Here is a 24729-nt window from a genome sequence, read left to right as displayed (position 1 = left end):
TCTTAAACCCGACAAGGCTTCTAGTGCATGCATCTTTCACGTGATCGACTAGGGTGTAGCCTCAAGTCCCAAGCTCGGACTGGGCACGTCGTCATCCTACACAAGAAGTCTCACGAAGCACAGCACCATCCCAGGCATCACCATTCTCCGTTTTGCAGGCACTTGAAAGTGTCTACCTAAAAGATCAGATTTTCTCCGCCCTGAGCACTCTTCGCTTAGCCGTCTTTACGATCTGTTACATCTTCGACCGAAGCCTACGACCTTACCTGTATATTACCTTCTCAAGAAGCTTACCACGTATCTACATTGAAAGAGCACAATGAGTGAAGGAGCTCCCCCCAAGCCCAGCAGTAGCGTCAAGCTGGTGCTTCTCGGAGAAGCCGCAGTCGGCAAATCATCGCTAGTAATGCGCTTCGTGAACAACGACTTTCAAGAGAACAAGGAACCGACCATTGGCGGTATGTCTGCATCACGTATCTTATGTGCCTAGTCATCCAAAACTGATAACTTGTGCCGCCAGCCGCGTTTCTCACCCAAAAGTGCACTTTGCCATCCAGGATAATCAAGTTCGAGATATGGGATACAGCCGGGCAAGAGCGGTTTGCAAGTCTTGCGCCAATGTACTACCGTAATGCACAAGCTGCGCTTGTTGTTTACGATATTACAAAAGCTTCTTCTCTCACGAAAGCGCAACACTGGGTAGCCGAACTGCAACGACAAGCTAGTCCGGGGATTGTCATCGCTCTTGTAGGCAACAAGTTGGATTTGGTGAATCCTTCCGAATCGGCGGGTGAGGAAAGCGCAACAGAGGGCGAGGAGGTTTCAGCTGCTGAGGACAATGACGACGCACGAAAGGTGCCCAGCAAGACGGCAAGAGCGTATGCTGAGGAGGAGGGTCTACTTTTCTTCGAAACGAGCGCTAAAACAGGCGAGCGGGTGGCAGAAGTGTTCACCGCGATTGCAAACGCTATTCCCGAGACTCAGCTGAAAGGACCGAGAGGAGCACAGCAGAACAGACAAGAGGAGAGCAGAGTCAATCTTGGCCAGGGCAGAGACGCAAACACGAAAGATAATTGTGCTTGCTAAGATGGAAAATAGAATGATACCTGTTCGTTCCATGCGCTGGAGTCCGGAGCCCGGCATGGAGCTTTCTTCTCCTGCTTGTTTTCATTTCGAATGGAAAATGGATGACCACAGGAAGCTGCTCCGTATGGACTGGAAAACATCCAAGCTGTGCCAACACTGCATAGAATTTCGTCTTCAATGATGTCCACCGCGCTGCTGCTGCTTTACGCGTTCTCAGTCTGGTACGTTGAGCTGCTATTGAAGGACTTCTTAATGTCTAATTCTCAACGCACTGTCGAACTGAGTGAAAGCGTAGCGAACGAAAGCCATGTGGTCCTCTCGTTCAAGCTAGCAAATCTTGTTTCGACAAGATGACATTTGATGTTTGATATAGACAGTTTCTAGCCATACTATTTTGTTCAATTCGCGGCAAATACTCCAAAACGATTTACTTGTAGGGCATCGCCTGAGCAGCTCATCCTCAACGGTTGTCAATTTGCTTGCGAGGCGCTGTTGCCTCGGGGTGGCGTTTGCATGTGTGGCTGGTGCTTGACTTATATACTTATGTTCAAATAAGACGTCATTCACGATTCACCATTTTCCAAGCTTTCGGAACTCACACTTGCTATCTTACCCTGCACCACGCCATATCTTTTCGTCACAACTGCCATGAAATTGACTGATCTGCTGTAATATAATCCATACTTGCCATGGCTACCCAACGAAAGCCGACCACAGCAAACACGACCGCGCCCAAGCCCTCCATCGACGGCGGAGGGGCCGCAGATGACATTAAGGCGATTAGACAACCCTCGCAAAGCTCACCTTTCTTCCCGACCAAGCTTGAGACGGCTCTCCTCTTGATATACCCAGTCACACTCGTTCTCGGCTCTATATTCAGCGTCGTTGCCCCGCATATAACCCGGCAGAGCGCATCCTACAACTCCGTCCACCAATCGTACTACCCGCCATCCGCAGCACCGTCCTATTTTGCGCAGAAGCGCAACATATTCAATGTATACTTTGTAAAAAAAGGGTGGTTCTGGACCACGGTAGCGTTTTTTCTTTTCGTTTTTACGCATCCGAGCTTGGGGGCGCCTCTACGGCCAAGTATATCACGGAGGAGACTGCAGGCCATTCTACGATGGGTGGTGGCAACGACCATTTGGATATTCGTCACGCAGTGGTTTTTCGGTCCTGCAATCATCGATCGCGGCTTCCGCTGGACTGGGGGCGTGTGCGAAGTTCTCGCAGACTCGGGAACTCGCGCCGAAATGAGCAAGACAACGGAGTACTTCACCGCAAAGGCATGTAAAGTGGCTGGCGGGAAGTGGACAGGTGGTCATGACATCAGCGGTCACGTTTTCTTGCTCATACTTGGCAGTGCGCTGCTCTGGATGGAGGTTTTGCCAACCATCCTGAAAGCTCAAGGTTTGCATGAGGAACGGAGGGTGAAGGTGAGAAATGGCAGAGTTGTGAAGACGAGATCAATTGTGGATGGCACTGTCGGAGACGAGGGATATGTTCCAAGCAACCAGACGGAGGAGCAGTACACAAAATTAGGTGTGAAGGTCATCGTTGGGATAGTTGCCCTCATGTGGTGGATGTTACTTATGACTGCGGCGTTTTTCCACACTTGGTTCGAAAAGTTCACGGGCTTCGTGGTAGCGTTCTTAGGCATTGGTCTGATATACTTTCTGCCAAGAGGTGTTCCTGCATTACGAGCCATTTTAGGCATGCCTGGGCTGTAGAAGGCATTCCTTTTGGACATTAAAATGCAGCGTTCTCAAAGATGGTCTTTCTAGACAACGAAGACACGTCCTACGACGGCAATTTCCAGCTCCGTAGATCTTCCCTAATCTCGAGCTCATCAAACTCGTTCTTGTCTCTGGTGGAACCCTTTTCGGCTTCTACACCCATCGAATGTGCCTGCTGTTCAAAGCTGCCCCGGCCTCTGACAACGTTTGGTCGATCTCCCCTGGCAACATGCATATTCTCCTTTGAATGTCTTTTGATGTCTGCTCGACTCTTCGAAAAATACAGCGGCTTTTCGCTCTTTCTTCTCGCGTGTCCACGAACACCATGCCTATCGTCATCCGAAAACTTCGAAGCCCCAGAGCTATCGCCGCTTACGGGTGGTTTGGAAAGCCAACCGTCGCCCCCCGAGAAAATGTCTTCGATGACTTTGTCGGCACTCAGCTCTCCAGGGAGACACGTCCAATTAGCGGCAATAGTGCGACGATACAGTTCGCGTAACTCATCCCCTGCGATTTGGGATTTTGCGCTTATCACAGGCGCTGTGCTCGATCCAGGAATGCCCTCGTTATCGTCCACTTCGCCGACAACATGACCCGCGATGCCGCTAAACACAGGCGCAACACGGAGAGGTGGTGCGCTGAAATTGCGATCGCCATCCACTTGTTTAAGATAAATCCCAACTTTAAGTGTTGAGTTTATCTTCGAGTCCTGCATTAAGTATCTCCTTACAACGCCTTCATCCTCAGCACCCGCCTCACTTGCTTCAACATACTCTGCTAGATTGAGCTTGACTAGCCCAAGATGTATCTTTTCCGTATGTGAAACCTCGTGAATGACGTCAAATTGCATTATCGTGTCTTGGAGCACACCGTTCTTGTCAATAGTCATGCGCACCGGAATATGAACATCATAGTTGTAGAGGACTTTGTGGTCCTTTATCGGCATTTTGGAGGTGCGCTTATGATGCTCGATACTTTCTCCAAGCGCACCGGAAGGGAGATGCCATTTTACATAGGAGCGACCGGAGACGTATGGTACGTTGTTGAGGTCGACGATGCGGAGGTGAAGGTCAAATTTGGGCTACATCCTCGCACGTAAGCTTGCAATTACTTATTGTGATTGAAAATGGCATACACGACGGTTCTTGGGTACTGTAACGTTGGTCAGCCAGGCTCTTCGGAGCGCTTTCGTGAACGGTAGAAAAGGCGCCATGGCACAAAGACATACCAAATGCCTGCATCCTGTTGGCGTGATTAAAAATGTTCCAACAAATGCATGATGTCACCTAATTCGTCTGTTTGTATCAAACATCGCCGTCTAAACGGACTGCGATTCTGTTGTTCCCAATCATGAAGAGCAATAAAGCACTTTCATCACTGGTTAAGCCAACTCGACTTCCAACCAATGCTTGGCGCCTTCAATATGTAGGCCCTGGTCGCTGTTGCCTCAGAGCCTGGCGGCCTCAATGCAGCTTGAAGTGCACGGCAAGTCTAGCTCTCAACCTCCGCATCGTGCGATTCCATTACGGTCGGAGCTTCAGACAACGATGGCGTCCGGCTACGGTCTCAATGGCGGTATGTTCCTTCTATCAAGCGATTTCAGGATGACATTAGCCATCGGGAGAGCTCAGATATTGGCATCACCTGCTAGGAACCAGGAACAAAACACTAACCACTTATCACCTTAGGACCTTCCCGCTGCTATCCTTTCTGGCAAGAAGTGATGGCCTGCTACGTTACTAATGCTACTCCGTACGATAGCAGTGGTGCGAAGAAGTGTGCTTTCCCTCTGGAGGACTACTTCGAGTGTCTCCACCACAAGAAGGAGGTTAGTCCTCCGCTCACTCTGATCTCTGCTGAAGACCAGAAGACTGAGAAACGAATCTAGCGAAAACGCACAGCAAAGTTGCAGGAAGCCTACCGGAAAAAAGAGCTATCATCGCCGGCTGAGGGTATGAAAACCGCAAAAGAAATACGGAGTCTCGGGCTATTGGACGTTCCGACGGAGGAGAAGCACCTAAATACATTTGGTGGGTGGTTGAAGCCAAAAGATCCGAAGGATAGGTAGATTCTCCTGCGAGGGATGAAGCTTGGAGGAACAGGAAGAGGCATGAATGTTCTAGCACATGTACATACCAAGGCGCTAGCTTGCTGATCCAAGTCATCGAATTGGAAGTTTTCTTCGAGACGTGTTGCGGCATCATTCAATTTATACCAACTGCATGAGATATCTGGCGCACATATATGTGTGCTTGGACGGCCGACTGAGGATTCTGGAAATCATATAGGGAATTTCAGTTCCGTCCCGGCGAGGCCGATCTCGAACGCCGCCCACCTTCCGACACCGTTCCCACCCCTCTCGCACAACACTTCCAGCACCCCAACCCTATCACCGTCCCCGCTCTTTCCACCCACAAAGATCTCAGCATCTCTTCTTCTCTTCGGAATCATACTAAGTAAGACGTGACAATCCACCAGTCCTGTAAACGTCTTGCCCAGACTCGGTCGTGCAGTGGTAGAAGAGAAGATGGACGGCTGATCGAGCATGCTGTGTGAGTTTGCACTGAGGGGTTCAGAGATGTACGTGCTGGATGGGAGGTGCAAGTTGCTGTTCAAGAGGGCAAGGTTGGGGAATGGTAGATGAGTTTTGTTTGGGGAAGCGGCGTTGTTGAGCAGAAGGGTTGTGAGTCTGAAGGTTACGGTCAGGCTTGAGAGATACCTCATGAACGTTGTAAGGAGTGCCTGGCCTGTTTTATCCTTTCAGTACAAGTTCTTCAGAGTCAGTGTCTAGTTTTGCGTACCTTGCACATAATCCGTTTTAAGATGCGGGTTAAGCACACTGGTGATGTTGTCCACCACGAGCAAACTAACGGATTCGAGTTTTGGACTTTCTGGAATATATTTCTTTGCATCAGAAGCCATGATGTCTTCGTCTCCGTCTTCAGCTTGCGAGTCTGCTATACAAGTTTGTTGCCCGTGATTGGCAACGCCTTGGCCCGCCACCTCCTCATCCTTTTCGACATTTTCAAGATCTTCCTTGATTTCGTTTATAGCTTCACGAAGTCCCACAAAGTCGAAGACGCGCATAATCTTCATGCGGTCGAGGGCTTGTCTAGCGATCGTTTCTGTTTCATCCAAAGCGTCATCATGATCGACCACGACGCCTTTAATCTCACGAGCTGCAGCTGCATGCTCATGAACGCGCTTATCTTTGATTTGATCGACAATGACATTTCTTAATCGTAGTACGTCGAATGTTCCTGTCGTGTCGATTATGGCAGCTTGACTGCCTTGGCTTGAAAGAAGATGATTGGCTATGACGTGAAATGCGATCTAATGAAGAAAAAAAGTGTAAGACGCAATGCACTATGTGAGGTAACACGAGACACATGGAGTTTACAAATTATTGGTCCCAAGTCGTGTTATCTTTCATATCGGTGTTGAATATCGGATTCATACCAATGTTTTGCCATTGCCCCTTTCTCCGCTTATACATGTGATTTGTCCACATTTGAAGCCGCCGTTGAGAGCTTCGTCTATAGCGGTATAACCAGATGCAATTTTAGCATTGTGTAGAGCAGACTCGTGTAATTTTGCAGCTTTGTACAGAGCTGAGGCAAGAATCGCTTGAGGCATCGTTATGGTTGTAGTCGCTCAGTGTCTCTGAGCGGAGGTCTACATATTGATTGAAAAGAGGACGGTCCAAAGATCAACGGAATCTGAAACGTGTGCGCCGAAGATAGGAGGGTCTCTAACAGACCGTTAACTATGGGCTCTGATCTTGATATGAAACGAAGAATCAACAATTACAGCACAAACTCCTGTCAATTACGCCTAATTTGCGGAGAATCAGTGTGGTTGCCTTTTTGGGACATGTTCGGAATGAAGCCTTGCAGCCTCAAAAAGGTTGAAGCCATCACACTAGCATCACCATCGTGTATCGTTTCCTCTTGTCTCAACCCATCAAAGACCAATGGCTTCCCTATTAAGGCCTCGACGTCCAATTCATCAAGAAGTCCATCTTCTCAGTCAGCAAATTCGAAGCTTCTCATTTACCCATCGCCAATGCGGTCATAAGCAAGCGCTCGCACACGCGCATGCAAACCTACCAGAATACCCCTACGGGCCATCCCGTTGGTACAAGCAGTCCAATTTCGGATTGTATGGCGGTCTCAAAATCTCCTCTGGCAACAATGTCTCACCCGAAACGGAGACGAAGACGAGGCGGAAGTGGAGACCAAATGTGCAGATGAAACGGCTTTACTCGCACGCCCTGCAACGTTATGTACGTGTTAAGGTCGCTACCCGTGTGCTACGTACAATAGACAAGTGTGGCGGACTGGACGAGTATCTCGTTGGCGAGAAGCCAGCTCGAATAAAGGAGCTCGGTATGAAAGGGTGGGAACTCCGTTGCAAAGTTATGGAAACCCAGTGGTGGTTGGAGCGCAAGATCAAGCTCCGTGAGCAATGGGGTTTGAGCCCCGTGAGAACTTATTTCCCTGAAGAGAAGGAAGACACTGAAGGACAGCCATTCATGGTTGGCATGTATGGTGAAAAGCTACTGGATGCAGCCGCGGCTGCTGAAGCCGGATACACCGGTCTCAAGGAAGCCGAGCCAGAATACGACCAAGACGGTAATCCTATTTCTCTACCGGATCTGATCGCTTACGATGAATCCGAGAATGAGGATATGGAAGCTGCGAAGCCGGAGGAAGGTGAGCTGGTTGATGTAGGCAAAATTCCAGAGGAACCTGACTACAAGTACGTCAGTGGTAAGCTCAAACGGAAAGCCATTTTGAAGGAAAGGAAGGCCATCGCAGCTCAAGCAAAGGCGGCTCACAGAGCTCGCAAAGAAGCAGAAAGAAGTATTGAGCAGAGAGCTCTGGCTGGAGAGAAAGGGTTGAGGTCAACTGATTTGAAACAACACCTCGCTTATCAGGAGAGAAAGGCTGCTCTTGAAAAGGCAAACAAGATCCTCGCTACTACTACTACTACTACAGATGCTTCGAACTCATCAGCAAGACCCACATTATAGACCGCCTGCAGTGCGGAGTGTTGTACAATATTATCATTCCCAGCACAAGCCATTCCTCGCAGCTGAGCGTTTGTTACCATTAGTTCCTGATCTGAACATGAAAGCAAAACCATACCTTCGAACAATCGTACATGCTGCCGATGATAAACGGTTTTCTCCATGAGATTGAAAATACGTCGTCCAGACCTAGGAACACACTGTCTCTAGTATGAAGAATTATCATATGAGGCAATAGTTGTGCTTCATTTGCTATATTTCTCTCGCCCTCACTATTCTAAGGTACCCTATCACATTCGTCCTGATGTAGGTTATTTACACATAACCTATGCTATACAAAACTTTTTTGGCTCCGGGACTTCGTACATTACGAAGATCTATGGCTCACTTTGAACTCGAATAAGAGATTATGAAACAAAAGTCGACACATTGACTGAACGGCTGTCACACCATAGCACTTCAGTGTTTCCTTAATAGCTAGGAAACCTACATCACAGTAATATAGCCGTCCGCTCGGCATATACGAATCATTCTCTCAAATGTTGTCCTGGAGCTTACGGAGTCTCAAGTACAGCACAGATTGCTGTGCAACAAAATAAGCGTCGTAACTAATGACAGCACTTCGACAGGTACCGGTCCGCATCTTTCTTTAGCCAAAAACCGGTATCGACATAACTGAAAGTGCCTTTTATGCATCCGGTGGCGGATTAATTGGAAAAAAACCTAGAGGTTCTGCACGGAGCTACGAAGTCATGTCATCGTCTACACAGCTCTTGTACACACTCGACACGAGTACGTTCATTTATCACGATCATCACAGTCTCGAAATTCTCACTGCTGAAAAGTAAGAGACTTACCAGACAACACAACGAGAACACCATGAGGATGCGGCTATATCAGTCAGTAGAGTAGCTGCCCGGCACATCTAATTCATGGACGAATTATGCTTTTGACGCTCTTCTAAAATTACTGTTTAATATTGTTTCATGACCCATTTGCAGTCTAAAGATGGCACAACTAACCTTTGTCTCGTCCAGAGCAAGCTGGCCAACTAGAGACGTACGAGTAAGGACGGCCGGTTTCCATCGTCGCAGCAAGCTCATCAGGCTACTGCAATCGCACGCCAGCCTGTTTGTTCTTCTTCTTATCGTTACCACCCGCGAATTGACTGGAATCCAAAATGCTAGCAGCCATCCTTTTCTTCTCCTCCTCCATCTTTTTAAGCCTTTTCTCCTGTTTCTGTTTTCCACTGCCTTTACCGTGAAACTGATGGCTCAAATGTTTAAATGCCTCTTTGGTGCTCATTTCGTTGCCAAATTCATCCGTGTACTTCAAGTTGATGTTGGGCTTGTACTCCTTGTTAAAGAGATCCGCCAGAGCGCGTGATTCTTGGAAGTCCCTTGCAGAATTTGCATTCCGGGCTGCTTCTTCGCGATCGCGAGCCGACATGCCTTGCATTCGTTCGCGCTCCTTTAAGCGCTGATTTCTGGCGCGGAGTTCGGCCTCTGCCTCACGTCTGGCTTTTTCTGCTAAGAACTTCTGCCTAGCCGTGAAGCTGTCTGATGTAATGGACGCTGTTTGGACAAGGTTCCGCTCCTTGAGAAGTTTGAGAGTGGCTGCTAGTCCGCCACCCAACTCTTCCTCATCACCTAGAGCCTTTTCATCGTCTTCTGGTGGGGGAGCGGATGGTGTACGAGCAGCACGCTGAGCGGCTTCCTCCGCTTCGTCGGCTTCTGCATAGCTCATTTCTACATCGTCCCCGTCCTCAGCCTTCTTTGTTTCAGATGTGTGACTGCGGTTAGAAGCTTCTCGTCTACGTCGTCGTTCTTCCTCTTCGGCAGCCTCCTGGGCAACGGCTTCAGGATCTAAGCTATTCGCCCATTCTGTACTAGCATCAATGAGTAAGCCACCATCATCGACTTCTCCGGTCTCCTTGACATCTTGCATTTCTGAAGCCTCTTGTTCCTTGATTTGCTTCGCAATGTCCGACGGCTTTTTGCGAGCTTGCAAGGCCTTGCGACGGGCTGCAGCAAGCTGGCGCGCCAGGTCCTCATCATCTTCAAAATTAAAATCATCGACATTTCTCTTCTTGGCTTTGGGCGCTGCGGCTGATATGTCTATGTCCATCGTAGTATTAGTGGGGAAAATGTCGTCTTCTTCATCACGAGCGCGTTTTCGGGCGTTTTTGGCTTTCTTCGGTTTCTTTGGCTTAGGTGCTTTGAATTCTTTGTAATCCGATACAGGCTGCTTTTCATCCAAAAGATCTGTGAGTGATATCGTTACGCCCTTTGGTTTGTCTTGCTCTTGCGCGCCTGTGGTCGTCCCGCGCGTCTCAATATTGCCCGACTGATCTATTGTGAAGCTTTTTGCGACTTCTTCATCATATTGCGACAACAGGCCGCCTTCTTTCAGCGGATCATAAACCGCGCCAGGCCTGAACTTTTTCGCCTCTTGGGCCGCTTTCCTCCGTGCTTCTTCCTGTAGCTGTCGAGACTCGAGTTGGTACTCCTCTTCACTATCTCCCTCATCAATAGCTCTATCTTGAAAAGTCAAGATATCCCCATCGACCATATCTCCCACCTCGTGGGCGACACGCATTCCTGTGACTTTATACTCCGCCTCTGCAGCAGCCTTCTTCTTTGCAGCCTCTTCCTCTTCTTTAGCAGCTTGTTCGGCCATCAATTTCTTCTGTCTCTTTCCCATCGATTTGAGCCAGTCCGAAGCAGCCATGTCATCCTCAACTTCTGCAATACTTGCGCCCTTGAGAACCACATTGCGTGCTGCTAGCTCTCTCTGTCGTTTTATTTCATTTTTGCGTTCCTCTCTTTCCTTTGCCTTTTTCTGCTCTTCCACAAGCTTCGCAAAATTGGCCGAACCGCGTGCTTGCCGCTCATCGAGGGTAAGATCGCTCTCTGGGACATCGTCCTTATTCTCTTGTTGGAACTCCAAACCCCCTTCTCCAGGCACAGGAATCAGAGGAAGGCCCATGGCCTTCCTCATCTGATTGACGGCCTCGACCGAAAGAGTATCAGCCATGTTGCAGAGTCGAGATGATTCTGCCTAAGTGTACAGGCAATTGTCGTGAGTCTCACGAACAGTGGAACAGATCCACTCGAGGATGGCTTGGAAGCCTTCGATAACTGCACCACGCGAAAAGAATGAGTTCCAGAAGAGTGGTGAAGTATTGTTTTAGAATTCGCCATCGCAGAACTATTGATGCCATCGCAAACCGTGACGAGAATGTATGCGTGTCCTTAGGCATTAAGGTGTAAGTGGCTTGCCAAGAGTTTGCGGATTCAGCGCACAGCGACTTTTCCGTCGAAAATCACCCTCATAACCTGCAGTGCACGAACGACCCGTGAAATTTCCAAAGACAACACCGCAATCATGCTTATTCCACGGGCTGATCGAAAGAAGATCCATGAGTACCTTTTCCGCGGTATGTACTTCAACGGTGAGACAAGCACTAAGAATAATTGCTAATATATGAATGCAGAGGGTGTAGTGGTCGCACCAAAGGACTACAATCTGCCTCAGCACCCGCAGATTGAGACCAAGAACCTCTATGTATGTGCTATATTCCATGTCGCGATACTTTTTAACACACCACTGACAACGCGCAGGTCATCAAGGCCCTTCAATCTCTGAACTCGCGCGGCTACGTGAAGACCCAATTCTCATGGCAATGGTACGCCTCGAATCCACAATAACCACTCATTCGTAACTAATAATGATCTCAGGTACTACTACACTCTCACCCCCGAGGGTCTTGACTATCTTCGTGAATGGCTTCACCTTCCTGCCGAGATTGTGCCCCAGACGCACATTAAGACGCAGCGATCACACGCTCCCCCACGCGGCATGATGGGCGGCGATGACCGGGACCGACGAGGCGGCGGACGTGGTGGCCCACGCGGTGATCGTGAGGGTGGCTACCGAAGACGTGAGGAAGGCAAGGAGAGCGGTGCTCCTGGTGGTTTTGAGCCAGGTTTCCGCGGCGGATACGGACGTGGACGTGGTGGTGCGCCGAGGGAGTAGATATCTCATCAGGGAAACTTCTCTATTCGGGCGCGGCTACGGCTGTGCTTGCCAGGATTGCGGGGTACGAACGAGATCCTGGATCGGCTCGGCGAAGAGAGCGATATGTTGCAGGTTGAGAGAAAATCGTGGGTCATGGAGTTTTATAAAAGCAACGATGGCATGGCTCGGCTTAGCGGCATGGGCTAAGGCGGAGCAAATATAATTCTTCGAGCATGCTTGCGCTTACATTTCCTACTCTTGACGTGACATTACTCTCATTTAGAGCTTTGATTGATCATGTGCATCCTCGTCGTCAAGTTCTACCACCACTTTCAAAACCAATTTCCCGTTCTCGTCCGTCGTTTTTCCTGCCATCTTGAATGCTTCCTCTATACGCTCAAAGCCTTTGAAGCGATGTGTGACCATTTTTTCGAACCTTGGCACACCCTCGCCACCCTCCCTCATCCGCTCAGCGTTCCGCAGTAGTTCGATGCCCGTGGGATACGTGTTTGCGTATCTGAACACCCCAATGATATCTACCTCCCGTAGCGCGGCAGCCGAGATAGGGAGTGTCTGCACTGGCGTCCCCATGCCGATGAGCAATATCTTTCCGCCAGCTTTGGTCGCATAGATACTCGTCTGCAGACATGAAGGAACACCAGTGCACTCGAATACCGCATCGACCTGTCCTAGTTTACTGTTATCGTCAACCACCACTTCTCCTATCTCTGCGGCGATCTTCCGTGCAATCTCCAATTGTTCCTCTGTGGAGTTCGCCCGTCTCAGAGGAACGGGGAATCCGCAGTGTGCAAACCCGTTCTCCAGAGCAAACTTAATGCGGCCAGCGTCTATATCTGCAATGACAACGGTACACTGAGGGTCCTGGATCCTTAAAACAGCAGCAACAAGCAATCCTACCGCTCCGGCTCCGAACACGAGCACCTTCACACCAGGCTGCAACTGTGCTCTCCTGTGCGCATGGATCGCCACTCCCAATGGCTCCAACAACGCGCCCATTTCTAGGCTCATCTCAGCAGGTAGCTTATGTACGAACCCTGCCGGCTGGTTAATCCTTTCCTGCAGCGTGCCTTGCGCATGTGGAAATGCCTTCGCGCTACTCCGAAACTTCATCTCGGGACATATGTTGTACCGTCCCGCCTTGCACAGTTCACAAACGCCGCAAGGCAGTCCTACTTCCAGGGCGACTTTGTCACCAGGCTTCACGTCTTTGACCAAACTACCGGTAGCGACGACGACGCCGGCGGATTCGTGGCCTAAAGTCAGCGGCTCGAGGATCTGGATGTCCCCGTTGCGGAAGTGGTTGTAGTAGTGCAGGTCCGAGCCGCAAAGGCCAGTGGTGCGAACTGCAATTTGGACTTCATTGGCGTTTGGCGGTCTGATGGTTCTGGTCTCAACGCGAAGGTCCTTGGGTCCGTGCAATATGGACGCGCGGATGCGGTCGAACTTCATCGGGTCAACGGTTAGATGTGCCATAGACATTTTTAAACTGGCTACGAAAACGGGTTGAAAGCACGGGTATTGCTGCCAGGCGCTGAGAGAACGAGTGTGTAAACGGTGAGATCAAACCTATGATGGTATGTCTCTCTTCCAGCTTCAGATGCAGCCAGAAAGCATTTCGACGTTTCACGGCCTTTCTATGAACGTCACAAATGTTGAGGGTCTACTCCGCATCTGCCGCCTGGTTTGTGACTTTTCTAATTCCGCGTAGTGGAGAGCTGTTCTTCGGCACATGTTGCACGTTTCCTTCACGCTCCGTTATCGGGGCGACATCAAGCAGGATGCTGGCCACTGTTACTCCGTGTGCGATGGTGCTATATCTGCCCAACAGACTAAACTGTCCACTTAGGCACCTTTTAATCGATCAGTGTATTTCAACATCAGGTGAACCCGCAACAGGTACGAGCTCCTCCGTAATGGTATCGCTCCGTCGTAGATGGAAAGCTACGAAGGCTCATGACTTTCTCGCCGATTCAGCAGATCAAATAGTATTTTTTTCAAGCTCTTTGACTTGGATTTGATGGCGTCATGGGCTCTGTCATGCAGCTATTTTCTTTGCAAGGCCAGACTGCTTTGGTCACCGGCGGTACGCGAGGAATTGGCCAGGCAATGACGCTTGCACTCGCAGAAGCTGGGGCTGATATAGTACTTGTGCAGGTATGATGTATTGAATGGGGTTAACGATCTAAATCTGATTTCGCGTCAAGAGAGATGCCTCGAATACAGCCGTCAAAGAGCAAATAGAGCGGCTAGGGCGAAAGTGCGAAATCTTCGCGTGTGATCTCTCAGACAGCGAAGCCGTTGGTTCGCTCACCGGCCGAATCGTATCTAATGGACACAAGATTCATATCCTCCTCAACTGCGCTGGCATCCAGTCGCGCCACCCGTCTCACTGCTTTCCTACGGAGGACTGGAATCATGTGTTGCAAGTCAATCTCTCGACCGTCTTCACGCTCTGCCGCGACGTAGGTGCACACATGCTGGCCCGTTCCCCGGACGCACACGGCCGCCGGGGAACGATCATCAATGTAGCGTCGCTATTGTCATTCCAGGGTGGATTCACGGTACCAGCATACGCAGCAAGTAAGGGGGGAGTGGCACAGCTTACCAAGGCGCTGAGCAATGAATGGGCAAGCAAAGGCATCAATGTCAACGCAATAGCGCCAGGATACATCGCAACAGAGATGAACACGGCATTGATAAATGATGAGAAGAGGGCGAAAAGCATCCTGGAGAGAATTCCAGCAGGGAGATGGGGGGATCCGGAGGACTTCAAAGGCGTAGTTGTGTGGTTGGCAAGTCGAGCGAGTGGATATGTCAGCGGGGAGATTGTTACCGTGGACGGAGGATGGATGGGTAGGTGAAAGGTATCATCCATCCTGTTTCCAAAGGCAGCGTGTCTGTTATCTTCGATTGCCAGTGGTAGACTGGCGACAAAGACGAGTAGGGAAAGGCAGAGAAGATGTCCAATCAAAGGCGAGATATCTCCGTCTGCTCCAAAGATGATTCTAGATCACTGCTCGCGCACATGACTTTGCGCCGGATCCCAACTTAAATACAGGCCGAAGGGCATTTTCCTGTGCTGGCTGCTTTGATTGAACTGGCGGTCAGTCTTTTTGCCCTGCATCAAATCCGAATCCGGTAATCTCAGCCTCTTTAAGGGTCCCACTCTCGACGAAATACTTTTGCTTGGTTGGCAGCACTACCGGAGCCCCTGGCCAGCGCCGGTGGAAGAAAATTCAGATAACGGCCGCTTTCAGTCCCACGCCTTCGATACCTTTGCGTCGACGGTATCCCGCTTGCACCCCTGTTACAAAGTGACAACACTCGCTCTCGGAGGACTGTGACGAACTCTCGCCTTGGTTCAGAACTGAGCTTGAAACCTGCCAACACGACTTCAGGCCATAGATCGGACAGTGATTCGTATAGAAAGTTAGACTTCTCGCAGAACCTTGCGTGAACGTGCCCAAATAGACCAACCATCCCGTCACCCGGCTGTCTTGAACTTACGACCTGTCGAGCTTCACCCGCCCTGACAAGAAAATGACGAGGCCGTAAGTAGCTTGCTTCGTGACGGCTCGAGGCATGACTCGCACCAGCTAACATGTTTTGCAGCAAGCGTCTTAAGGTTGCCGTAGCCGGCCTGGGGCGTATGGGCAAGCGCCATGCCCTTAATTTTCTGTCAGTTCAACGCGCTGAGCTCGTGGCCGCGTTCTCTCCTGATGCTGGTGAGCGGGCCTGGGCCGAAGAAAACCTGGTGCCGTGGGGAGCGCAGATATACTCCAGCTACGAGGAGATGATCCAGCATCCCGGACTCGAAGCCGTGTGTATCGCCACCATCACGGCAGCGCATGCCGAGGAATCCATCAAGGCCATCGAAAAGGGCTTGCACGTGTTGTGCGAAAAGCCCCTGAGCACGACCGTAGAAGTGAGTCAGATGGTCGTGGATGCGGCTGCAAAGCGACCGGATCTCAAAGTGATGTGTGGCTTCTCGCGTAGATTTGACGAGAGCTACCGCAACGCCTACGCTCATGTCGAAAACGGGAACATTGGCACGCCATGCGTCTTCAAATCCAGCACGCAAGATAAGCACGACCCGACCGGATTCTTTGTCCAGTACGCGAAGAACAGCGGCGGCATCTTCGTTGACTGCAACGTGCACGATATCGACCTTGCGTTCTGGTTTCTGGGTGAGGACCTCATTCCCAAGAGCGTGACGGCATATGGCATTACTGCCATTGAGCCCGAGCTCCGAAAGTTCGGCGACGTCGACAATGCCTTGGGGATGGTCGAGTTCTACGGCGGCAAGATGGCCATGTTTGGATCGTCTCGAATGATGGCTGCCGGTCAACACGACGAGACGTGCGTGCTGGGAACGAAGGGCCAAGTCACCATCAACACAAACCCGAACCAGAACCTTGTTGAGTTCCATGCTAGCGACGGAATAAGGAGAGAAATCCCGCAGACCTACTGGGATCGCTTCCGAGAGGCCTTCCGCACAGAGGCTGAAGAGTTCGTAGACTGCTGTTTGACTGGCAAGGAACTGCCCTTCAAAATCAATGGTGCTTTGAAGGCGGTTATGATTGGGAACGCGTTGCAAGAGAGCTTGAGAACAGGCAGGATGATTAGATTTGACGAGAATGGTAGGAGAATCGAGGAACTCAATTAACATGGCCCTAGAAATCACAATTCTTGCAGCTGCCTTGCGCACACAATAATTATATTAGATAAAATCAATACATAGAAGACAAGCATAGCAAGAACATGTTCGCCATAGGAGTTTCGTGATCATACGTATTGGGGTAGGATGATACGCGAGATTGAGGCTACATGAAGTGCTTTCTATTTTCAAAGACGGTATTCACAAGACCTTAACGGCATTGTGTCGAAACAGATTAAGGTTTCAATTGAATAACAAGTTAAAAAAATATATATATATATATATATAAAAAAGAGAGAGAGAGAGAGAGAGAGAACCTAGAGTTTCATTTTTGGTTCTCTGGTGGTCTCACGTCCATGTATGTAGCTTACATCCCGATAGGCTCTCGCCGCCTCTCCCACAAGCTCCCCTCTAAGCAGACTGTACACCCCCATTTTCGCCTTGCTTTTCCATTTCTCAGCCAAAGCCAGGGCGGTTTGGAGCATATTTTCAGGCTCCTCTGCTACGTCTATGATACCGTCTGCCAATGCCTCTGTCGCGGTGTATTTGTGCGCCTCGAGTAGCACTTTGCGTCGAACAGGCGGCGCAAGCTTGGCATTAAGCAGAGTCCCCATGCCGGGGTGATGCAGGCCTAAATTAACAGGCGGCATCTGGAAGTATCCGCGTCTACGGTTCATAACTCGGTAGTCATCTTTTTATGCGAATAAGCTTGTGCGCGGAAGATCAGACAGCCAGAAACACTAACGGGCTAGAGACAGAAGGCATGCACCTCCAAACACATGTCCCGTGATCAGACATATTGTTGGGAAGGGGAAGTCGAGAATTGTAGCAAGAAGAGGATAGAAACCGTCGGTAGAAGCGAAGGGGTTCCTCTCGCGTTCATCTAGATCAAGTCCCTTTACACGGTCATCTCGAATTCAGGCCAGCGTTTACAAGCGCCCCGTACAGTTGTGAAGAATTTAGAGCTGAAACTGGTCAAAATCACAGCGCCCTCTGAATCTCTCCCGAGTTCGTGCTCCTATTTCTATCAGCAGATTCTTTAATCATCTCTCTCGGTCACTTACTATGTGACGGTACGCCTGGATGATCTCTTGGCATGAAGCAACAGTGAGCCTGTTCTCGGGAGGCTTGTTGAGAATTATCACGAATACGCCGGGCTTTTCTTGTTTGACGGATATGTACTTGAATGACATTGTGATATGAAATCGTAAACAAGCCACATAGCGTCTCCAGGCTTTGATTTGAACCCCATTCTCAAGGGCTGGATGTCTACTGGCCAGCCGGGAATCTGGGGAATCCAGAAAGAAGTGGAGCTGGATTTTTCCTGATGTGAATTTCCCCGAACGAATGCTTTGGATAGAGCTCCACCATCGGCTCTCATAACGTCAGTATGTTGCGTAGCTTGAAAACCCCCCAAATTAATTCTCTGCCGTTCTTTCCGAGCGTAGGCCAAAGACTATTGTGCCATTCAGGAATCTGTCCTTAAGGTTTAGCGAATCACCGCGGTTCGAGAAACCCGCGGCGTTTCTCGGTCTTCACTGAAAGCAAGCATTGCAGACTCGCAGCAGACTGCAAAGCTACTAGACTGAAACAGACATATCTGCTGAGTCTCTCCTGATGCTCACACTATGATTGCTTTGTGATCACACAGAAAGCTTGGCTTTTGGAGGTTAATAAAGCAAATGCGACACTAACTTTGTCAAAGACCAAGCCGCTGGAACGCATCTGCCGTAATGGAGGGCCAAACACGAAACATCCCAAAGGAGCCGGTCGAAAGCGACTTTGGACTCTTTCTATGGGGCAAGGAGAAATTTTTGCGTCGGAAAGCGACGCTCAAGGCCTTCGCTACCGATCCGATCTTTTCAAAAGGTGAAGTCGTCTACGCGTCATTACCTCGGAAGGACGTATGGGCGCGCACAGTGCTGCAGTCCAAAGCCTTGATAGAATTGAAACTGAGGGAGGGATGGTCGCACACTCAATTCATGGAAGCAATTAAGATGACTGACAATTTTATGCCCGTACAACCGCAGTTTCGTATTTTTATGTCGAATCTTGAGAGGCAAATGAGTGATGAGCAAAAGAAAATCTGGATCCCGAAAGCAGAGAGATTCGAGATATTTGGTTCGTATGCGCAGACCGAACTGGGTCATGGAAGCAACGTCCAAGGAATCGAAACAACGGCCACTTTTGACGAGACCACGGACGAGTTTGTCATCAACTCCCCAACTTTGAGTAGTACAAAGTACTGGATTGGAACAACCGGTCAGTACCTCGGCTGCTGAGAGCAGTATGGAAGTTAACGTAATTAAGGTGTTTGGGCAACACATTCGATTGTGGTGGCAAAACTGATCATCAAGGGCAAAAACTATGGGAATCATCTTTTCTTGACTCAAATCAGAGATCTGGACACACAGAGATTGATGCCCGGAGTCGAAATCTACGAGCTTGGCCCCAAAGCCTTCCAAGGGATGCTGGGAACGGACAATGGCGCAATGCAGTTCCACAATGTTAGGATTCCGCGCTCACAAATGCTCGCCCGAAATGCTCAAGTGCTGCGAGATGGTACTTATGTGAAACCAAAGAACGAAAAACATTCGTATGGATCTATGGTTACAGTCCGAGCACTCATGGCCGAAATCACGGCGTGGGACCTTCTCAACGCTGTTGTGGTGGCATATCACTATACCACTTTCCGCAAGCAGTTCAGAAAAGACAGCAACGAGAAGGAAGAAACTACGGTGTTTGACTATGCAAGTGTCCGGTATCGATTGCTTCCTCTACTAGCACAGGCTACAGCACTGATTGTCGTGGGACGCAATATAAAGCGTGGATATGACGAGTACACCGAACACAATCTCAAAACCGGTGATTTTTCTCAGCTAGAGGACTTTCACCTCCAAACCGTGGGAGCTAAAGTATACTCTACCGATATTACAGGGCGTGGTATTGAGACATCGAGAATTGCTTGTGGCGGTCACGGCTACAGTGCTTTGTCTGGTTTCGGTCGCATGTATGCCAATGCAATCAATGCTGTGACCTACGAGGGCGACAACTATGTTGTGGGAAAGCAAGTACCACGAGCTATACTAAAACATTATCGCAACAAAACGGAGAGTTCTCTGCCGACGCTATCATATCTATCAGCCTTGCGCGAAGGAGGACGGACAATGGTTCCTATTAAGTCTGCAAACGATTGGTTTGATGAGCAGACTCAAAAATGGGCATTGGAGCAGCGACTGCGCAACCTGGTACAGCAACACATCGAAGACACCGACGCTGGCAAGGATACAAGTTATTCAACTCACTCTTTGACTATGGCACATTGCGATTTCGTTTATTTCACACAATTGATGGACGTGGTTAATCGTCTTGAAACGGAGAATCGAAGCTATGCTCCTCCGATGCGAGCGACAGCTCGTGTTTTTGCACTTTCGGTTATCCAAGACCCGCACCATCCTAGCTTAGCACAGGCTCTGCCTCTTCCTATGGATGAACAAAAGTGGCTCCGAGACGCATACGCAGCTGCATTAGACGATTATGCAAAAAATCATGTCGCTTCAATCATAGATGCGTACGGATTAACCGAATATGAGCTCGACAGTGCGCTGGCTAGAAGCAATCAGACGCCGTATGAAGCACTATGGGAAGGCGCGAAGAAAAGTGAAATGTCAGGAGCTGCAATGAGTTATCTGTGGCCTGTGATGATCGGCGCAAGACAGATTTGGAAGCAAATAGAGGAAGAGAAGCAAGGACATCGCACATCTAAGCTGTAAGAGATACTCGTGTTAGTGAACAGGTGAACAACATGTCCTTTAAAGTGTTCATCGCAGACTGGGTGAAGTTCAATACGTATGTCCATTGTATGTTCATGTCAGAAACGGTGTATGTCTATCCGAGTGGCCTGTGCCGTCTAAAAGATATCCTATGTCAATACGTCTACATACGAGCTTCAATACCCCCTAGTCCTTTCGAGGATCTCCAAACCTGGACATCTGGGTGTCCGCCGGGCGGGAAAAGCTCTCCAACAAGAACTTTTTTGATGACCTTTCCCGTTGCGTTCTTCCTAATTTCCTTGACCACTCTAAGAAGTGTTGGCATCTTATAACCAGCCAAGCTAGCGCGTAAGTCGGCTCGTAGCTCATCGATGGTCAGCGTTGTCCGTAGATCTTCCCGCAAAATGACTGCTGCAGCCACACGTTGTCCAAATTCCTCGTCTTCGACTCCAACGACCATGACTTCGGACACGTAATCAAGGCCCATTATTTCCCGTTCGATGTCCAAGGCCGAGATCTTGTAGCCACCGGATTTGATGATGTCAATCGACGCTCGGCCAAGAATGAAGTAGAAATCTCCCTCCTTGCGCGCAATATCTGCACCAGTGTCAAATCAAGCCTTGTAAAAAGCTAGGCATTGCAGACCGCTTACCTCCGGTTTTAAAGTACCCTTCCGCATCCAATGCTTTCTTCGTGCCCTCGGGATCAAACAAGTATTTTGAGAACATAATTGGCGTTCTGACCAGAACCTCTCCTTCATCTCCGCCAGAGAGCTTGAAGTCAATGCCAGGTCCTTTGGTTCCGACGGAGCCATCGGGAACATTCTTCAACCACGGCGTCACTGTGAACACATTCCCGAATTCTGTTCCACCATACCGGGTGCAGATGTGCTTCCCTCCACGCAGTTTCGTCCACTTGTGTTGCAAAGGTCTCGGCAGAGCAGACGTGCCGCAAAGCATGACCCGTATATGTGAAGCACCAGCAGCATACTCTCCGGCGTGTGGCAGCTTACTCAGCTTTTGCTCATAGTATTGCATGAGCCTCATGTATATTGTAGGCACGCCAGAAAAGAAGTCCAAATCAGCCTTTCTAATGCGCTCCCAGGTCCACGCTTGGTCAAATCCTCCACTTCGAAACTCGATGTGGCCACCACTCCAAATGAAGGGAAGCAATGTCACTGTGATTCCGGTCGCGTGGTGCACGGGAAGGACGTGTAGAACATGATCTCCTTGCCGTATACCGTGCTGATCGCTGAATTGGCTTGCGACATCGTACAGGAAGCCACGCCGCTTGACGGCGCCCTTCGGGGGGCCGGTCGTGCCGGACGTGAAAATTACATACGCGCTTTGGTTCAGATCGGTGTAGACATCAGAAGAGACCTGAAATTCGCTTGGTTCTAAACATCTTTGCATCAAATGTGGTCTGATCATGATCGATCTGAACAGCCCTTTGGTATGTGACTGCATGACACGTTCCAGCTGTTCGCCAAGTCTGACGCATCTGTCCGCAACCAGGACTGCCTTTGATTGACATTTAGTCGCAAAGTACGTTGCTTCTTTGACTGGTAAGTCCGGAGATATTGGCACGACCACTACGCCGAGTGCGATGAGCGCTAGGAACCCGACCGTAAATTCATATCCAGCAGGGCCGAGTAAGTTGAAGAACACCTCTTCGCCGCGATCAATGCTTGCAACAATTTCCACATGCAAGCACTGGCGCAAATAGTTTCGTAGATGCAGAACATCTGTTAACAACTGTGCGTAGGTCGCCTTGAAGTTGAAGGTCAGGTCGGTTACGGCCACAAGATCTTCCTTTTGTGCCCATCGCACCAATCGACTCCAAAGAAAGAAATTTGGAAATACTTTCGGCCCTATATGAGCAGGAAAGTGGTTGCAGCGGTCAAACGATGGGTCGTCCATTATGTTTGAGAGGTCTTTGTGGTGCTGCTTATTTGGCCGAACGCCTGCTGACGGGCGAGCAGAAGTTGAAGTCTCAGTTATATGTTCGCATACTGGGGGACGATCACGATGTACGGGCGACGGGGCCGCAATTTTTTAGGCTGTTTCTCTGCTTCTTACAATCTTCCGAACTAAGGAAATCTGGAGACCGTCAGCTATCTTCAAGGTAGATAGTTGGGTTTCGGCGCTGACGCTTTGGGATATCGCCGGGATCATTTATTTCCCCCGCAGTTTGCAAATCTTAGCCAAGCAAAGATCGTGGGCCTTCAGTAATCTGGGGAAGCATTTTGCGGGGAGAATGGCAGATGCGTGCTTACAGCCTATTGGAAACGAATGAGATGAAGAAGATTGGGAGATCGGGAAAGAAAGTCATGCCTGCGCATAAACTAGTCATGTCTGCACACGGCTAACAGTACTGTCCTTACCTCACCCACTGGAGAACGTTATGCTAGCTTATTTCCTCCTGCCCTATGTTCGTCTATAAAGCGCACTTTTGTCAGTTGTGTTTTCTCATCACATCCGATCATGTTTGGGTTAAGACAAGCTAAAGAACAGGTTGAGTCTGAGGGAGTTTACGTAGGAGGATGGTCATTGGAAAATGCCTTTACACCTCCAAAGAAGAACGGCCAACGTGGTGCGTAATATCTCCAGCGCTAGATATAACACCAAACAGCTGACGATTCAGAATAGCGACTGACCAAGACGTCGTCGAACATGTGGCAGTTGTCGGTGATTGGACTCAAGAAGAAGAAAGAGCTTTGGTGCGCAAGATGGATATGAGAGTACTTTTCCCATGCTGTATTCTTTACTTCCTTGCATATCTCGACAGAGCCAACATGGGGTTCGTCGGGATTCTCCAGTCTGGAACGAAAGACAACATGCTTGAGACTTTGCATCTGCAAGGTATTCAGTTCAACTGGGCAATCAGTGTTACGTACTTTGCCGTCACTGCCCTTTTACTGCCTTCCAATTTGATCATGAAAAAGGTAAGAAGAAGACTAAGAAAATAATGGCAATGGGCTAATTTCGTAATGAAGGTATCCGGCAAGATCTATTTTCCGATCATCATGGTCTTGTTCGGAACCATTGTCTGTGGCATGTCTGCAGTGAAAAGCGACACTGGACTGATAGCAGCACGGTTTTTCCTCGGTGTTCCTGAAGCTGGTGTCGTCCCTGCCTGCATCATGTATTTCAGCTTCTGGTACAAACCTTCTGAACGAGCCTTGCGAATCGGAATATTCCATTCGGCTAACTCACTCGCGTCTGGTGTCGGCGGCTTTATTGCTGTTGGAGTAGACCATGTACGTAATAGGATTGCATATACGAACCATGTCGAACTGACCTGTCATAGTTGAATGGGAGAGCTGGGCTAGAGTCCTGGAGATGGCTTTTCATTGTGGAAGGTTTGATGCCTATTGTGATGGCTTTGCCAGTCTATTTCCTTCTCCTCACGTTTCCCGAAACTTCGTCTGCTCTCTCAGAGCGCGAACGATATATTGCCATCAATCGATTTCCACGAGGCGCCACTCGTCGAACAGACGTCACCTGGGATACACGTGCCTTTATTGATATCATGTCCAGGCCATCAACTTATGTCTTTTTTGTCAGCTACATCTGTCTTCTAATCGTCGCGGTTGCTCTCGGCACTTTCTTGCCGATCATCCTCAAGCAATTCCTCCAATTTGATTCCCACAAGGCAAACGTTTATACGTCAGCAATATACCTGGTTGCAATAGCTGAGTACTCTGTATGGTCCTGGCACTCTGATTGGACACGGGAACGTATGTGGCATTACCTTCTACCGGTCTTCGGGGCCATCCCATGCTTCGCGGTGTGGACTCATGTCTCCTCAAACCAAAGCTATGGCAGTATCAAGCCGATTGCATTATACGGGCTTGCATTTTTGGGGAATCTGGTCTCGATATCACAACCGGCAGCTCTGGCATATCGGTCGAGCACGCTCTATGGTGCAGCAGAGCAAGCTGTCGGTGGAGCAACCGCAGTTGCTGCTCTTTCGATTGCAAGTATCATCAGTCCTCAAATATTCCCTACTCCACAAAAGCCATGGTACCTACCTGGTTTTTCGACCTGCTGCGCCACTCTTGCCTTCACAGTCATTGGCTATGCTAGTCTGCCGCTGTGGCTTCTGGCTGAGGCTAGATGGCGGAAGCGCAAGACAGGCCACGCTATGCCGTTCAGGGCGCTTGAGGATGCCGCTCACGCCATGGTTTCCGAGACAACTCGTATTGCTGAGCAAGAACAACGATTGCGAGAGGAGAAAGGTTTACCTGCAGACATAGAGATTGCGAAGATTGAAGATGTTAAAAAGGTACAACCGGAAGCTGAGAAGTAAGCCTGGAGTGTAGGGCTTGCAGAGTTGAGACAGTGGGGTTCTTATGCGCGAATTATGATGGTGTTTGCTTGAGGTTACGCCCCGTCTTAAGGC

At 49.5% G+C, this 24729-nt stretch overlaps 15 protein-coding genes across 16 annotated transcripts; 9 read left to right on the top strand and 6 right to left on the bottom strand.

The window, feature by feature from the left end:
* Positions 1 to 102: 102 nt before the first annotated feature.
* Positions 103 to 1661, top strand: PV09_02933 (uncharacterized protein). The gene is made up of 2 exons (XM_016356061.1): positions 103 to 458; positions 521 to 1661. The coding sequence occupies exons 1-2, from the start codon at positions 320 to 322 to the stop codon at positions 1084 to 1086; spliced, it is 705 nt and encodes a 234-aa protein (XP_016216367.1). The 5' UTR covers positions 103 to 319; the 3' UTR covers positions 1087 to 1661.
* A 13-nt stretch (positions 1662 to 1674) lies between these two features.
* Positions 1675 to 2974, top strand: PV09_02932 (uncharacterized protein). The gene has a single exon (XM_016356060.1). It carries the CDS (start codon positions 1776 to 1778, stop codon positions 2814 to 2816), a length of 1041 nt encoding a protein of 346 aa, XP_016216366.1. The 5' UTR covers positions 1675 to 1775; the 3' UTR covers positions 2817 to 2974.
* Positions 2719 to 4196, bottom strand: PV09_02931. Of its 2 annotated transcripts, XM_016356058.1 has the most exons (3): positions 4051 to 4196; positions 3958 to 3974; positions 2719 to 3903 (listed from the first exon to the last, which is right to left on the bottom strand). In XM_016356058.1, exons 1-3 carry the CDS (start codon positions 4061 to 4063, stop codon positions 2887 to 2889), a joined length of 1047 nt encoding a protein of 348 aa, XP_016216364.1. In that variant the 5' UTR covers positions 4064 to 4196; the 3' UTR covers positions 2719 to 2886. The 2 variants fall into 2 exon arrangements, with proteins under 2 accessions (XP_016216364.1, XP_016216365.1); XM_016356059.1 differs by having other exon boundaries at positions 2719 to 3974.
* Positions 4197 to 4330: 134 nt separating this feature from the next.
* PV09_02930 (uncharacterized protein) lies at positions 4331 to 5165 on the top strand. Its single transcript, XM_016356057.1, has 3 exons — positions 4331 to 4397; positions 4511 to 4650; positions 4711 to 5165. The coding sequence occupies exons 1-3, from the start codon at positions 4370 to 4372 to the stop codon at positions 4888 to 4890; spliced, it is 348 nt and encodes a 115-aa protein (XP_016216363.1). The 5' UTR covers positions 4331 to 4369; the 3' UTR covers positions 4891 to 5165.
* PV09_02929 (uncharacterized protein) lies at positions 5020 to 6617 on the bottom strand. The gene is made up of 3 exons (XM_016356056.1): positions 6282 to 6617; positions 5624 to 6155; positions 5020 to 5569 (listed from the first exon to the last, which is right to left on the bottom strand). Exons 1-3 carry the CDS (start codon positions 6456 to 6458, stop codon positions 5103 to 5105), a joined length of 1176 nt encoding a protein of 391 aa, XP_016216362.1. The 5' UTR covers positions 6459 to 6617; the 3' UTR covers positions 5020 to 5102.
* Positions 6618 to 6752: 135 nt separating this feature from the next.
* PV09_02928 (uncharacterized protein) lies at positions 6753 to 8048 on the top strand. The gene has a single exon (XM_016356055.1). The coding sequence runs from the start codon at positions 6796 to 6798 to the stop codon at positions 7855 to 7857; it is 1062 nt and encodes a 353-aa protein (XP_016216361.1). The 5' UTR covers positions 6753 to 6795; the 3' UTR covers positions 7858 to 8048.
* A 711-nt stretch (positions 8049 to 8759) lies between these two features.
* On the bottom strand, positions 8760 to 11058 carry PV09_02927 (uncharacterized protein). Its single transcript, XM_016356054.1, has one exon. The coding sequence runs from the start codon at positions 10888 to 10890 to the stop codon at positions 8962 to 8964; it is 1929 nt and encodes a 642-aa protein (XP_016216360.1). The 5' UTR covers positions 10891 to 11058; the 3' UTR covers positions 8760 to 8961.
* A 119-nt stretch (positions 11059 to 11177) lies between these two features.
* PV09_02926 (uncharacterized protein) lies at positions 11178 to 12403 on the top strand. Its single transcript, XM_016356053.1, has 4 exons — positions 11178 to 11293; positions 11351 to 11421; positions 11478 to 11542; positions 11595 to 12403. Exons 1-4 carry the CDS (start codon positions 11242 to 11244, stop codon positions 11890 to 11892), a joined length of 486 nt encoding a protein of 161 aa, XP_016216359.1. The 5' UTR covers positions 11178 to 11241; the 3' UTR covers positions 11893 to 12403.
* On the bottom strand, positions 12051 to 13569 carry PV09_02925 (uncharacterized protein). The gene has a single exon (XM_016356052.1). The coding sequence runs from the start codon at positions 13372 to 13374 to the stop codon at positions 12154 to 12156; it is 1221 nt and encodes a 406-aa protein (XP_016216358.1). The 5' UTR covers positions 13375 to 13569; the 3' UTR covers positions 12051 to 12153.
* A 351-nt stretch (positions 13570 to 13920) lies between these two features.
* Positions 13921 to 14756, top strand: PV09_02924 (2-deoxy-D-gluconate 3-dehydrogenase; the record flags this gene model as incomplete). The annotated part of the gene is made up of 2 exons (XM_016356051.1): positions 13921 to 14049; positions 14100 to 14756. The coding sequence occupies 2 exons, from the start codon at positions 13921 to 13923 to the stop codon at positions 14754 to 14756; spliced, it is 786 nt and encodes a 261-aa protein (XP_016216357.1).
* A 679-nt stretch (positions 14757 to 15435) lies between these two features.
* Positions 15436 to 16561, top strand: PV09_02923 (uncharacterized protein; the record flags this gene model as incomplete). The annotated part of the gene is made up of 2 exons (XM_016356050.1): positions 15436 to 15446; positions 15508 to 16561. The coding sequence occupies 2 exons, from the start codon at positions 15436 to 15438 to the stop codon at positions 16559 to 16561; spliced, it is 1065 nt and encodes a 354-aa protein (XP_016216356.1).
* Positions 16562 to 16860: 299 nt separating this feature from the next.
* Positions 16861 to 17824, bottom strand: PV09_02922 (uncharacterized protein). The gene is made up of 4 exons (XM_016356049.1): positions 17617 to 17824; positions 17499 to 17570; positions 17298 to 17448; positions 16861 to 17243 (listed from the first exon to the last, which is right to left on the bottom strand). The coding sequence occupies exons 1-4, from the start codon at positions 17743 to 17745 to the stop codon at positions 16870 to 16872; spliced, it is 726 nt and encodes a 241-aa protein (XP_016216355.1). The 5' UTR covers positions 17746 to 17824; the 3' UTR covers positions 16861 to 16869.
* A 228-nt stretch (positions 17825 to 18052) lies between these two features.
* On the top strand, positions 18053 to 20449 carry PV09_02921 (uncharacterized protein). The gene is made up of 2 exons (XM_016356048.1): positions 18053 to 18814; positions 18863 to 20449. The coding sequence occupies exons 1-2, from the start codon at positions 18286 to 18288 to the stop codon at positions 20323 to 20325; spliced, it is 1992 nt and encodes a 663-aa protein (XP_016216354.1). The 5' UTR covers positions 18053 to 18285; the 3' UTR covers positions 20326 to 20449.
* Positions 20406 to 22406, bottom strand: PV09_02920 (uncharacterized protein). The gene is made up of 2 exons (XM_016356047.1): positions 20978 to 22406; positions 20406 to 20922 (listed from the first exon to the last, which is right to left on the bottom strand). Exons 1-2 carry the CDS (start codon positions 22242 to 22244, stop codon positions 20489 to 20491), a joined length of 1701 nt encoding a protein of 566 aa, XP_016216353.1. The 5' UTR covers positions 22245 to 22406; the 3' UTR covers positions 20406 to 20488.
* A 402-nt stretch (positions 22407 to 22808) lies between these two features.
* Positions 22809 to 24636, top strand: PV09_02919 (uncharacterized protein; the record flags this gene model as incomplete). The annotated part of the gene is made up of 4 exons (XM_016356046.1): positions 22809 to 22917; positions 22974 to 23269; positions 23321 to 23584; positions 23635 to 24636. The coding sequence occupies 4 exons, from the start codon at positions 22809 to 22811 to the stop codon at positions 24634 to 24636; spliced, it is 1671 nt and encodes a 556-aa protein (XP_016216352.1).
* Positions 24637 to 24729: the final 93 nt, after the last annotated feature.

This window comes from Verruconis gallopava, assembly GCF_000836295.1.
Source record: "Verruconis gallopava strain CBS 43764 unplaced genomic scaffold supercont1.7, whole genome shotgun sequence".
NCBI lineage: Eukaryota > Fungi > Ascomycota > Dothideomycetes > Venturiales > Sympoventuriaceae > Verruconis > Verruconis gallopava.
Note: the sequence above shows the minus strand (reverse complement) of the source record. Positions and strands in the feature narration are given on the sequence as shown.